We start from the raw sequence: 13,763 nt of genomic DNA on the forward strand, positions 1-13,763 counted from the left end.
CGGCCCTCCGGGAGGAGGAGCAGTGGGACATCTGGGGCTGCGGGCGGGGAGCTGGCGGCAGGCGGAGCGGGCAGAAGTGGAGGGGTGCTCTTCTGGAAGGTGCTGGTCATGGCGGGGGCGCCGCTAGTTCGGGGGTGGGGGTAGGCTGTGCTGCCGCGTTGGAGGGTGCTTCCCTTGGAGAAGGAGGGAGCTAGTGGTCGGTCCTGGGGGGTGATGTCTCTGCGGGAGCTTTCCTTCATCAGCAGTTCAGGCCGTCCTTTTAAAGAACATCACATGAGCCTTTCCGTGCCTGAGCTTTGTAAACACCTTGAGGGATGGGGGAGTTTGCAGCTAATAAGCATGGCCACACTGGCATCTTTCACTCCAGCTGGCCACCCTTAGAATTATGTCAGTGCATGCAAACTTGCCCGTGAGCTGCCCTCTTTCCCCTCTTGCCCCTCTCTGCTCTGTAGGGTTGGCTTCCCTCCAGGCTTACCCATGCAGTAAGAAATCACTTTTGCTCTTAGCTGTAGCAGTCAGTTTAGTTTGCATTGTCTCTCACTTTTAGGTGCATGAAAAAGAATGGCCTCAGTTACTTTCAGAGACTATGTATTAAAACATGTTTTTTTCCAGAGAAATTAAGTATCTGTCTCCCTTACCAATAACTTGCCATTTGTGCTATTAAGATGTCACTGTGCTGAGTTAGGACATAGGAATTAGAACAGGCAAGAGAGAATTTAATGCTCTTTATTCTTGAATGCCATTTCATTGCTGCTGAAGCAGTAGCTTCTCTCAGCTGCCATCTACTCCACAACCTGCAAAACAATTCCTTTTTAGCATGCATTTCTCCTATTTCTTCTTCATTATTCTGAGGTCCTGCTTTCCTTTCATCAAGAGTCTGTGTATCTTGCAACTTCTAATTCATCTTTTAATTGAAAATGCCAACCTTTAAAATCCTAGGAAATTTTTATTGCTTGAGCAGCAAATAATCTTCTGTGGGTTTTTTAACCTCTTGTTCTTTTGTCTGTCATCAAAAGATATGTGGACTGAAGCTGGAAAGCACATTTACAGTCTGACTGAAAGTTCTTCTGACTCTTTGCTGCTTTTGCAGGTGTCTGTAGTTCAGGATTGTTAGCTGGACTTCAGTTTTCCTTTTGATTATGTGGAATTTACTTAAAGCAATTGCATTATTTCCCTGACTGATTAGGCTATAGTTCTTAGATTTGAGTGCTCTTCAAAATACTTAGTGTGCCCAGGTGTTGTTTAAAATAAAAATTTAACTATGTTATGATTACTTGAATTTTTCAACCTTTTTTCTGAGCTACTTTATGTTGTATCTAATGAGAAGGTTTAACGGGCAAATACCGAAAACGTGCTGGGCTAAACTTCTAAAAGTGAAACTTCATCTTTTCAGAGTCAAAGAGCAAATATGACCCAAAACTGCCATTAAACAAATAAAAATTCTTTCTGCTAGGAAAACCGGGGGCTGCACTGACCGACAACTGTCTACTGAGAAGTCTAGTTTCATCTGAAATGTGACATACAGCTATACGCTCCCCAAGTATATGCCCTACTGTATAGGAACATTTCAAACAGATTTTTTTCCTTTAAAAAGGCCTGTCTTGCTTTCTCAGAACTTAGTCTTTTCAGTAAAGTTTTTGAGAAGCTGTCAAACTATCAAATGCTTGATGCTGTTCTTGTGGCAATGGTGATGTTCAATAGGTGGAAGTGAGTAGGGAGAAATGGACAATCAGTATCAATAAACATCTGTTTTTGTTTAGCATAAAATGGCTTCCTAGTTTGCCATTGCACATTTTCTGTAGAAGATGGTCTGGAAGCTGAAACAGAATAAAATATAGTGATAGGTGATAAATGTATGCCTCAAAATAAAACACGTGCATTTCAGGATGTTTATGATGAAAGGATTTTCTTTAGCAGTATCTCATACTATGAAGCTGTAAGGTTGATGCTATTCAGCCCTCAAAAATTGGAGCAGTGAAAGCATTTATTTAGAAGCTGAGTAGGAGCTGTTCAGAGCATTGCGTGGTTAATCCAAACTTTCATGTATTGACACTTTCCCATAATCTCTTAATGTGTTGATAAATTTGTTTCCTAAACTTACTTATATTCAGTGGGGAATTCTCACTTTTACGTTTGAAATTCTTGCATTTGTGCTGCCTCGTAAGTACTTTCTGCTCTTGCTGCTTTTGCGTGGTCTCCCTTTGAAAGACATCCTATTCTTTCCTTGATGATCTTCATTTTCTCACTGTTCTGTAATATAAGAACTTGTCCTGCCAAGAACTGTCAGGGAGGATTTGTTATTCATCTCCATTGCAGATTCCTCAGCTGACTTGCTTTTGGAAACGTTGTATTGACCATGTTAATAACAAACTTCTCTCACAAAACTTATTTTGGTTGTTCAGTCACTTTGGAGGTCTTGTCTTCTGGATTCTACTAAAATGAATATTGCTACTGAAAGACTTAAATCTGTTTGTTCTGAGTTGTAACAAGAAAGCTATGTAGGTCAAACTTCATTGCTGCAAATTCACTAGTAATAACATAATTTAGCTGCATTATTGTATAATGAAGCTACTTGCTATTTGCATGTTGAGAAGTAATGGCTGGAGGCTTACATGTCTGTGCAAAGAAGCTTTATAAAAAAAAAACAAAACATTTTGTCAAATGTGGGATATTCTGTGAACATACAGAACCCAGTGACTTAATTGGAGGAATTAAAAACAGTCTTTTATTCTGGTAAATGCAAGATGTAGACAGTACAAGATCTTGGCATTAAGACAGGCAGTGATGAAGCTGGAAAAATGGGATGTTTAAGAAGGAGCTCTCCCTCTGTGACCGTGGAATACTTTCTGATAAACTGTTCTAAAGGGATTTGTAAGTTATTGGGGGGGGGAAGTAAAATTTTATCACTATTTTTAGATGCCAGATTCAGCACAGAAGGCAACTTAACCCATTTTATAATTGAAGTAACCATTGTAGATGTTAATGACTAAAAATAGTAGGGGAACTGACTTGACCAGACTGAAAAAAAATGGGTGAGAGAATACACACTGTTTCATGGTCATCTGTCTCCCCTCCCTGTGTCTGTCCCATCACGTGTGTTCTCCTCCAAGTTGCGTATATCGTGATGTTGGGAAGGGAAATAGTAGATCCTTTTCTTCTAGATTCTATAATGCAACACTGGAGTATACAAGTAAGAGGTCGTACTTTGTAGTGATGAACTGTTGTATATGTGTAAGGGTAAAAATACTTGTAAATCAGTATCAGCCTTGCAATGGACAAGCCTTTTTAACAGAGTTGCTCCTGACTTTAGGGTTTGAACTGATTTTAGGATTATAGTAAGGTAGTTGCTGTCCTACAATAAGATTTTCCTTTGGTGGAACAGATTTCTGGAGAGAAATAAATGTTTCTTTTTATTGTTGAAGTAGGAAGTTCATGCTGCTGATAGTTTTCTAAAAGAATGGGGTGTAGATGGGGGTTTGTCTTAGTACAGGTGCCAAAACTCTTTATTCTCGTGTTTCTGATGCTGGTTAGTGCTTTCTTTCTTTTTCTGTTTTCTTTGTGAATAACTGTTGTCCTTGTATTGGTTCCTTATGCTTTCCTTAGCAAAATGATATAGACAGGTAATGGCTTGAATTACCTCCAAGTTTCTGAGCAAGATTCAGAACTACCTAATTTCCTATTAAATTCACTCTGCTTGTTCTTGGCAAAGGCACATGTGAGTTTGGGAAGAGACCGCCGTATCTATTTGTCATCTGCATCTACACTGGGGAAGTACCCCATTATTTCTATATTGGTATGTTAAGAAGAAGGTATTCCTAATGCAAACACAGCTTATACTGGCAAAGCTGCATCTTTCCTGATGGCACTTGGCTGCAGATCTAACTTGAATGACAGAAGGAAGTCTGCTGCTGTAACTGCGTTCACACTAGGGCTTTCCTGCATCCTTTGCTAGGTGAGCTATTTGAAAAGTTTTTAATGTGGATGCAGTCTCACTTTTGATTTTGGAAAGAAATCATTGCAATCAGAGCTAGATATAGCTTTACCCCCCAGCTCTATGTTTGCCATGAGTGTCTTGCTTTTGTGTGTGTGGTGGCTTTTTTTTTGTTTGGGGGTGTGTTTGGTTTTGGTTGTGGGGGTTTTTTTTTAATAAGTAAAATGCATTCCATTTGAATCAGGAGGCTGTTGATTTGTATTTAATTTTGAACCCTCTCTTTCAAGTAGGCTGAAGGAGGGGATAAGAGAACAAATGAGAGGTTTGGGTAGAGAAAAAGAAAGCAGTAGAGTTTCAGAAGAATTTAAACGGATGAAAGCAGGATCCGTTGCAAAAGGCTGGTGAGGCTTCTATGCAAAAAGATGTAGTAACTCACTTGCCCTGTTGACCTCTTATGATTGTTCAGTTTTGGTATGGCATTTCAAAGCTTGAGTTTTATTTTCATTATAAATTTTAAATCAGAGTACCTTTTTCTTGTAATGGTGTGACCAGTATTTAACCTGGAACGTTTTTTTAAAGAAGTTGTACATTTACAAAGATGGTGTACCAGAATTAACGGTTCAGTAGAATGGGCTTTAGGTAGCCTCACTTCTGTGTACTTCGTTTCTTACATGATGAGCAGAGTGATTCCTTCATTCTCAGTGGTTTATAGTTCTAGGGGTTAATTAAGTCTTCATCTTTGGCCCTCTCAACTGGTTTTTTTTGCCTCTTTTTGCTTAAAAAGCAAACTTCTTAGTACCACTGTGCAACTGTGCTGATGTCAAGAAAAAATATCCACATCACTGTTTATGAAATGAGAAGGACAAACCATAATAATGCCTGGATGCACTTGTTTATATGCATAGTCAACTTCTGTCCTGACATTGACTTTTGTTTTATTGCCTTTGTGCAAATAAATAGGTTTATGCAAGTATAGTGAGAACAGTATTAACATCCATAGGAATCTATAAATATTTAAGGTAAGCTTAGTGTAGATTGGTGTGGGTGTTGGTGGCTGGTAGGGCTTTTGGGGTTTTTTGGTTGGTTTTTTTTTGTTTGGTTTTAATTATTGGGGGGTTGGGTTGTTATTTTTTTAAGTATCTTCTAACTAATCCAGGAAGGAAGAAAAAATACTGTTTTTACTGTGGGTTGTTGTTAGCCTAATTTTGCTATTGAGTTAGCTGTATGTTAGTGTTCTGTGACTGACAGAAGGCTTTGGAGAACTTGCTTATATTAACTTACACCAGTGAAATTACGCTCCTAATTCTATGGGTTAATTTTCTGCAGAGAACCTCTGTGCATTGGGTGAAATATTTTGTAGGTTAAAGTATGCAGCTTTGCTGGCATAGGCTGAATTTACATTAGGAATATTCTGCTAGTATTGTGTATTTATATGCCTTTAGTGATAAATCATTTTATATGCTGGCCAATTTTTGGAATTTTGGTCATCTTTGTCTATGCATTTGAACTGGTGTGCTGGAATGTGTTATGCCTTCTCTGGTTTGATTTTGTTTGTTTGTATAAATAATGTTGGGAGCCCTCATTACTGCTGCTGCTATTTTCATTTTGCTGATCTCCCTGCATCAGGCATATTCTCTTGTTATTCTCTGAGCAGTCAGGTTAGCTGTACAATATTTCTGAGATGGGCGTTGAGCCTGAGATCTCATCTCTCGTACCCTAATGGTCAGTATTCCTATTTTAATAAAAAGGAAAGGGCTGGAGGAGGAAAACACTTAGGAACTTGAATGAGTAAGGATTTGAGCCCTACATGTGGTAAGAAATTGATCTCTTGTTGACAGTTGCTGATGCTGGCTACATTAGAATTAGGGCATAAAGTGGCCAGTTTGCAAAAATGGGTTTTGTTCTTCTCACAGTACGGTTCATTTCAATTGTGCTGTTTGTAAAGTTGTTAAAATGGCTGTTCTTACACTAGCACCCGATTATTTTTTGACACTGATTCATGGCACCTGTTGCTGAAAGCACGTGTCAGTAAGAGTCGGTTTTCTAGTGTTGATGGGTACTCATTTCGTTTTAGCACCTTAATCATAGTACATTCTTCCTCAAGCTTAGATGAGGTTATATTCTGCATGCCCTTCTCAGTTTACTAAAACTTTCACAGATTGAGACTTCTAGTGTCTGAAATACTACAAATTGCACTACTCTCTAATCTTTAATGGCTTCTGGTAGCTTTCCAGGGCTAACAAAATAGTGGTCTAGTCTTAGTAGTGCATATCTAAATACAATTACAAGCTTGGGTTGCACATTAGCGATAAGATTTGCTACAGAATTGTCTTTGTTTTGTGTTTTTTTTTTTTTAAGTAGAAGTACGTTGCAGGTAGCATCTGACATGTATTTTTCTGTGTTCTAACTTGTCCCTATCTCCACAGGAATTACTGTAGTTATAGAGAGAACCTGAATTACAATGGGGGACGACAGTGAATGGATGAAACTGCCCATTGACCAGAAATGTGAACACAAGGTAGGAAATCTTGGCTTTGGCTCTGGCTTGCTGTATCTCTCTGCTGTGGTGATTCTGTGGTACTCCTCTACCTAAGTACACCATAGTTAGGTAATCTCAACAGCTGCACAGCGTGCAAATAACAGGTCTGAAACTGCATCAGTTCTGTCCAACCTAGAGGCTAAATAACATTTATTAAGCAGAATTTAGTACCATGATAATCTGTATGGCATAAGTTTGTGCGCTGAAAGATCAGTGCAGTCATTCATGTGGAGAAATTACTCATCTGTAGTTGAAACTATCATTGGGCTCCCACCTGCTCATCAGTGGTTGTTAGAGCTTATGAAGAGCAGTGGGGAAGACTGGCATGTCTCTATCCAGATCGTTCCTCACAGGAGAAGAATGAGTATTTTGTCCTGTTGCATGTTATTCATATAGTCATCGAAGAGAAATCTTGCAGATGCCAGCTTACTGAGCACACTTTCAACTATGATTGAAGAACTTTGCGAGATTGGTGAGTTAAGATTGTACTAGCACAATGTTTAAACATCTGATTTCTGCTTCCAGCTGTGGAAAGCCAGATTAAATGGTTATGAAGAAGCCCTTAAGCTCTTCCAGAAGATAGATGATGAAAAGAGTCCTGAGTGGTCCAAGTATCTTGGATTGATAAAGAAATTTGTGACAGACTCCAATGCAGTGGCTCAGTTGAAAGGACTGGAAGCAGCGCTTGCTTATGTTGAAAATGCTCATGTAGCTGGGAAGTAAGTAGCCTTTTCTTGCTATTAGTAGGCTGTTAGGACAGTTTAATGTGCCTCTCTGAGAAAGGCTGCAGATTAAATTGTACAGTGGCCACTAACAATTCTGATCTTTACTGTTGAGAGCAGAACTTGCTTTCTGATCCAGAGAATTTGCCAAATTCTAGATTTGCCAAAATCTAGATCAAATGCTTTCCCTGTAGATGGCTTCCATGTGCGTGTTAACTTGTCAGAAATTACTTACAATGTTCAAAGAAACTGCTAAAGGCAGTAGTAAAGACTTCTGAAATGGTAGGGAAAGTGAATCAGTAATTTGGTGGTGTAGGTGCTGTGAACTGGAATCCGTGTTCTTGTTTGACTAAACGGTCTGTATGTACAGGGAGCCTTTTCTTCCAGGGAGATATTTGTGTAATTCATCCATGAAATAAAATGTAGTTATGTTTATGTAGTGTTGCATCCAGCTTAACCAATATGAATCTTCATACCTGCCAATTTCTTCATGGGATGTCTTTTAGTATTCACTGTTGTCTAGCCCATGAAATAGCCCGTACTCCTGAGGGTGAAATAAAAACACCTAATGGGCCAGATCAGTGCTCTGGTCCATTGACTTTGTGACCTGATGAAATGAATGAAAGTCTTACTTAAAAAACAAATAAACAAACTCAAAGCTTTGTTTAAATTAAGGGGTTTGGAAGGTTGTTAGGTTTTTAAAAGTGGTGTAAATGATTTAGTTGATTGGAAGCTTTGAAATAGATGTGAAATCCTGTGCTGGGATTATGCGCCAATGCTGTATGCTAGTTAACTGTAATGTATGCAATTCCAGGAAATTTATTTGTGGACCTTGACTAATGTATATTAATGAATATACTTTTGAGAAAAAGTGTACTATTCACTGTCTGGTGTAATCCAGTATTAGGAACATGTTAACTAGCACTCAGTCTGCAGGAGTTCTTTTGATTAAACTAGAGGTTGAAGTCATCTCTTACAAAAGGTTACTACCTTAAAAGTTAACTTAGAATTTAGTCCCTATTATATGAGGACTTCCTGAGTTTTAATCCATGTTTTGGGTGTTGTGTGTGCTTTTGTCTGTGGATAATGGTGTAGAACACCTAATTCACTTAAATGTTCCAAAAGTAACACTTTCTCCTCTTTCAGGACAACAGGAGAAGTAGCGTCTGGAGTTGTAAATAAAGTGTTCAATCAGCCAAAAGCCAGAGCAAAGGAGCTGGGTCTAGATATATGTCTAATGTATATAGAAATTGAGAAAGGGGAGGCAGTACAAGAAGAATTACTAAAGGGTCTGGACAACAAAAACCCGAAAATCATAGTAGCGTGTATAGAGACACTGAGGAAAGCCCTAAGGTAAGCTTTTAGTTCGCGGTGTTTGGGTTTTTTTTCCTTCTCTTTCCCCTCACTCCAGCAGTATGTAGAGTCTAATTTGTTGCTTAAGTCTTTAGCAGGCCCTTGTTATTGTTGAATAGGATGTATCTTTACTGAACTGGTATTTTCTGACAACAGTTGAGAGCATCATGGGATTTGTTAGATGTGAGGGATGTCTTTGTTGTACAAGCCTCATCTGGATCACTTTTGTTCCTGGCAACTGTTTACCAAACTTCCATTTTCACAATGGACCTCTGAAAGAAGGGCAGCATTAGTGTGTCTTGTTCCAGACTGCAGAGCTTCTCTTCTGAATAGCTGAAATAAACTCACTGATGGGAAAATTAAAATGTAGTCTTTTTTAAAAAAAAAAACAACACCATTTTGATGTGAGCATCTTTAATTGGGTACAGTAAGTTTCTCTTGTCCGTATAAGAATTTCTTTATTAAAAAGAAAAGCTGATAATGCTCCCTAAAAATCAAATCCAGTTTAATTAAGATGGGGTAGTTGGTTTCAAGATTAGATTTGGAACATCTTTTTTTGTTCCACTTCAAGTATGTTTGCTGCCTTTGTGAGTTGAGTGAAAAATACAGGGGTTTTATCAAATTCTTACACTTGGTGTGTGTATATATAATTTACTGTTCCTAGATTGTTTGGGTTTTTTTTTTTAAAAGGAAACATAATTTTGGTGTTAATGGACAGAGCGCTTTTTTCTAAGTAGCTCATGTGAAAACTGTATAATATAGATGGAGAGTGTCTTATGCTAGGTATTTTTTAGCGAACTTGCTGAGGCATATGTATAGATGGTCCTTGTTAAACTAATTGTTTCAGGCTTCTGTAATAGAAGTCAAAGCATGGGTCTTAGCACATTACCTGTGCTTCTACTAAGTGAAACTACTGTCCCACATTTAAGAATATAAGCTCATGTGAAAACTGTATAATATAGATGGAGAGTGTCTTATGCTAGGTATTTTTTAGCGAACTTGCTGAGGCATATGTATAGATGGTCCTTGTTAAACTAATTGTTTCAGGCTTCTGTAATAGAAGTCAAAGCATGGGTCTTAGCACATTACCTGTGCTTCTACTAAGTGAAACTACTGTCCCACATTTAAGAATATATTTTAGCTATTTTAAATTGCCTTATCTAATCAGATGTCCTTTTAACAGTACAGTGTAATTAGAAACCTGTGTAACCTTCCTCAATATCTTTCAACTAACCACGCCTATAAAATGTGCCACATCTGCCTATTTTTTTTTTATATGCAGTATTTTATTATCTTTGAGATGGCAAGATCAAATTCTTTCATGGAGCCCTATTGACTTAACCTTCGTCTTCTGCTTCTGAGCTGTGTTGCTACCTAAATTTGTCTTGTGCTTTGACAGGATTTCTGCATTGATAACAAAATTTGTCTATGTTGTACCTATGTGGGTAGCTTGAGTGCATAACTAGTTTAGCTTCTAGTGTGTTTTAATCTTGTGCTAAGGTTTCTGTTCTTTCTTGTGTTGTTATATGAATTGGATAAGAATAAGAGAATTTGCATAGGCACTCTTCCTAATATGCTCTTTTTTGTGTCATGGTAGAAAAATAAAAATTTTGGGCAACTCATTTGTTCATATTCTGCATTTAAATTGCATTGAGAAATACTAAGTATTAAAACCTGCAAAAGAGACTCCAGTCTTAGAAACAAAGTGGGCTTGGCAATAAAATGTTTAGCACTAGAATTTTTAGAAAGTGAGACATAAGTTTTAGTTCTTGAGCAGCCATTTTTACTAGCTTTTTCATGTGGTACTTGATTGAAGGGAAGCAGAAGAAAGTGTGATTGGTGGAAAGGTTAATTCCGAATTCTCAAGGAAAAGAAATGGTTCTGAATCAAAAAAAATTAGGGCTTCTGAGGTGATTTAGATCTGCTTTAAGAACTGTAGCAGTTAACTTTACTATGAGTATGGAAAGGAAGTTCTCATTCAGCAGTGATTGAAAAAGCAAGTTTAGTGTATTGAGTTCAACAACATGTAGAATCTGCTGACAGGGAAGGGTGATTGGCTGGGGAAACTTGTTTTGTGTGTCCTTTCAGCAGCACATATTTCAACATGTATATTTTCTGTGAAGATGACCCAAGCTCACTATAATTATCTGGTCTAACAAGTGGAAAAGTGACTAATGCTTTTACTGCAGTTTGCCTCCAAGGATAGACAAAGGAGATTCTATTCTGATTAAAAAAAAAAAAAGTAGGTCATACAAATTTTGGTCTAAGGACACTTTTTTCCTTCTCTTTTTTTCTTCCCCCCCTCCACAAGAGAACAGATTGAAGCAGCAGATTGTATTAAGTGCTTTGAAGTAATTTCAGAGGCCTGATTTTGTAATTCCAAGCTGGGTGTGGAGGGTAATTATGATAGGGCAAATATTTTTTTAAATTTTACAGTAGCTTAGTAGCTTCACAAAATAATAGCTATAATAATGATTTAAGTAATGACACAATCCCTAAAAGTGCACTGGAAGCATTTCATAGATTGTTTAAAAAAAATCAATTATTATTTGTGGATCACTATCTGGTTCCTACCTGGACTCTGATGCTATTCTATGTTTTTAACTTTTAGTGAATTTGGTTCAAAAATAATCTCACTGAAGCCAATCATTAAAGTATTGCCAAAACTTTTTGAGTCTCGGGAAAAGGCTGTTCGAGATGAAGCCAAACTCCTTGCTGTGGAGATCTACCGTTGGATAAGGGATGCTCTGAGACCTCCATTGCAGAACATAAATTCTGTTCAGGTATGCCGAGAAAACACTTCCATGCTCACCCTCCCTGATCCTGTGGTGTTGGGCATTCTTAAAGACAAAGCTGGAATTTTTCAGTAACAGCAATGTTATTTTTTAGCCTCCTGTAACTTCACCTAAAATGTTAGTCCCTCTTTGTTCTTTGTAAAGAAATCATGACAATGTTTTTTTGTTGCTCTGAATGTATGTGAAGCTGTGGGGGGAAGCATCATACTGAAACTGAGGAGGGGATCTGAGAAGTAGAATGGTATTTCTTGGAGACCTAACCCAAGGGCAAATGGTTACCCTTATAAAAGACCCCTGCATTGAAAGTCTTCAAGTCGACCGTTTTCCTTCTTTTTTCCTGAAGTCTTCTCCTCTACGCAGCCCTTCAGACTTGTTCTGGTGGTGCTCAGGATGTGACTGTTCCACTTCAGGAAGTGGCATTACATTATGATAGGTAACTATGCTATTGGACATGGAACATCCCGTTATTTTAAAACTTTAAGTTGTTTATGCATCCTTCCCTCCTACCCACTTGAGTTAATTGTGTTCAGGTGGAAAGCAGTAACTTGCTGGAAAAAGGCATGGTTTAAAGAAAACCAAACTGTCTCATCAAATGTAGCTCAACATGTTTGCGTTGTCTTAGTTTTAGTGTGTAATAATAGCATGGCAGTAACAAAAAGATCTTCCTTCATGCTCAGCCTTTTTTATTTTAAAGCTTCTACAGAGGGGACACGCCATTCTGACTGTTCTACAGTTTGTTCTTATGTAAATGCTTTGCATTGGTATTTTTGTTGATGATACTCTGTTTTGTGGATATACTTGGTCAAAAGCTTCTGAACAGTGAATGCGAAGGGGATGTCACTTCTTTGGTGGCAGAAAAAAGAACTTGAAAGGTAGTGCTATCTTGGCTTTGAAATGGGAAAACTCCATTGCTTTCCATGAAGCGTTGTTTGTCTTGGGTTATGTACAAAATGTCTCCGATACAATGATTCTTTTCTCTTTTGGCAGCTAAAAGAACTGGAAGAAGAGTGGGTCAAAGTGTCATCAGCTGCTCCTAAGCAGACCAGGTTCCTGCGTTCCCAACAGGAGCTGAAAGCAAAATTTGAGCAGCAGCAGGCAGTTGGAGGAGATGCAGATGGAGGTAAGTTATTTAATCTCTGAACTCCATTGGAAAGTATAGCACTAGTATATTATTTGTGAAGGAATGCATTAAATTGTAAAGGTGCTTTTACTCAAACTGGTGCAAAACATGTGGGGTGCAGTACACAACAAGAAAATGTGGCTCGGGCAAAAACTTTATATGAAAGAGTATCTGTCCTTTGGAATAGCAAAATCACAGCTGCTGATAGTACTTCTTAAACAATGAGCCTTAGGTGGTGCTGTAGTCAAAATTTCATTTGTCACTCTGCTTATATTTTTCTCTTTTCTGGTTGCAGGAGGTGATGATGAGGAAGAGGCGGTACCACAAGTAGATGCATATGAGTTGCTTGAAGCTGTAGAAATTCTTTCCAAGCTTCCCAAAGACTTCTATGAGAAAATAGTAAGCATAAACTTATACTACCAGTTAACTCTATGACATGTGGAGCTAACGAGTCTTAAGACTTACTACCATTCTGCAATGCATGCTTTACTGCTACAAGGATAATAACAGACTAGTGTAAGTAAAATACAGACTATCATAAATAAGTGTCAAAATTTGATTTACCAGCAAGAAAGCTGTAATTTTAAGGAGCTGAGAGATGTCCTGGGAAAGGACTGTATTTCATATTTCATTGCAATTATTGATGTTGAACTGTAGGGAGACTTTGGCTTTCTCAGGATAGAATTAAGTTTTAAAATCTATGGTTTGTGGCAAGTATGCTTCTCTAGAAAGGTTTGTATTTATAAATGAATGTAAATTATTTGCTCAGCAGGAAGCAAAAAAGTGGCAAGAAAGGAAAGAAGCTCTAGAAGCTGTTGAACTGCTGGTGAAAAATCCCAAATTGGAATCAGGAGACTATGCAGACTTGGTGAAAGTTCTCAAAAAGGTAATAAATAAAACCCAGAGTGCACATATGGCTTAATTTTTTTTTTTTTATAATTTATTCATATTATTCTTTAAAAGTTACAATTGAGATAATACTCATGACTAGAAAATTATTAGCTGGAACAGTGGTGGAAATAACCCAATCTGTGGCCTACTGACTATTCTAAGAAATTCTTCCAAGTCTCTGAAATTTGTTTTTTTGGTCTTTTAACACTGGAGGTTTTTTGGGTTTCTTGTTTGTTTTTTCTCCTCAGGTTGTTGGAAAGGATACAAATGTTATGTTAGTTGCTTTGGCTGCCAAATGCCTTACTGGACTAGCTGCTGGCCTCCGAAAGAAATTTGGACAGTATGCAGGGCATGTAAGTAAGAGTATGTACTTTTTCCTGTGTTTATTGATGCTGGACACCTTGCGCGCGCA

General features: G+C 38.0%; 1 protein-coding gene across 1 annotated transcript in view; it reads left to right on the forward strand.

The window, feature by feature from the left end:
- The first annotated feature begins 6,354 nt into the window (after positions 1-6,354).
- The window catches only part of CKAP5 (cytoskeleton associated protein 5), a 43,822-nt gene continuing 36,413 nt past the window's right edge, over positions 6,355-13,763 (forward strand). The window contains exons 1-8 of the mRNA XM_009277514.2: positions 6,355-6,449; positions 6,996-7,189; positions 8,339-8,545; positions 11,157-11,328; positions 12,328-12,460; positions 12,756-12,859; positions 13,233-13,346; positions 13,600-13,704. Of these exons, the coding sequence (XP_009275789.1) occupies positions 6,393-6,449; positions 6,996-7,189; positions 8,339-8,545; positions 11,157-11,328; positions 12,328-12,460; positions 12,756-12,859; positions 13,233-13,346; positions 13,600-13,704 (1,086 nt within the window). The 5' untranslated portion in view covers positions 6,355-6,392. The remainder of the gene's footprint in view (positions 6,450-6,995; positions 7,190-8,338; positions 8,546-11,156; positions 11,329-12,327; positions 12,461-12,755; positions 12,860-13,232; positions 13,347-13,599; positions 13,705-13,763) is intronic.

Source organism: Aptenodytes forsteri, unplaced genomic scaffold (assembly GCF_000699145.1).
Source record: "Aptenodytes forsteri isolate BGI_AS27 unplaced genomic scaffold, ASM69914v1 Scaffold146, whole genome shotgun sequence".
Lineage (NCBI taxonomy): Eukaryota > Metazoa > Chordata > Aves > Sphenisciformes > Spheniscidae > Aptenodytes > Aptenodytes forsteri.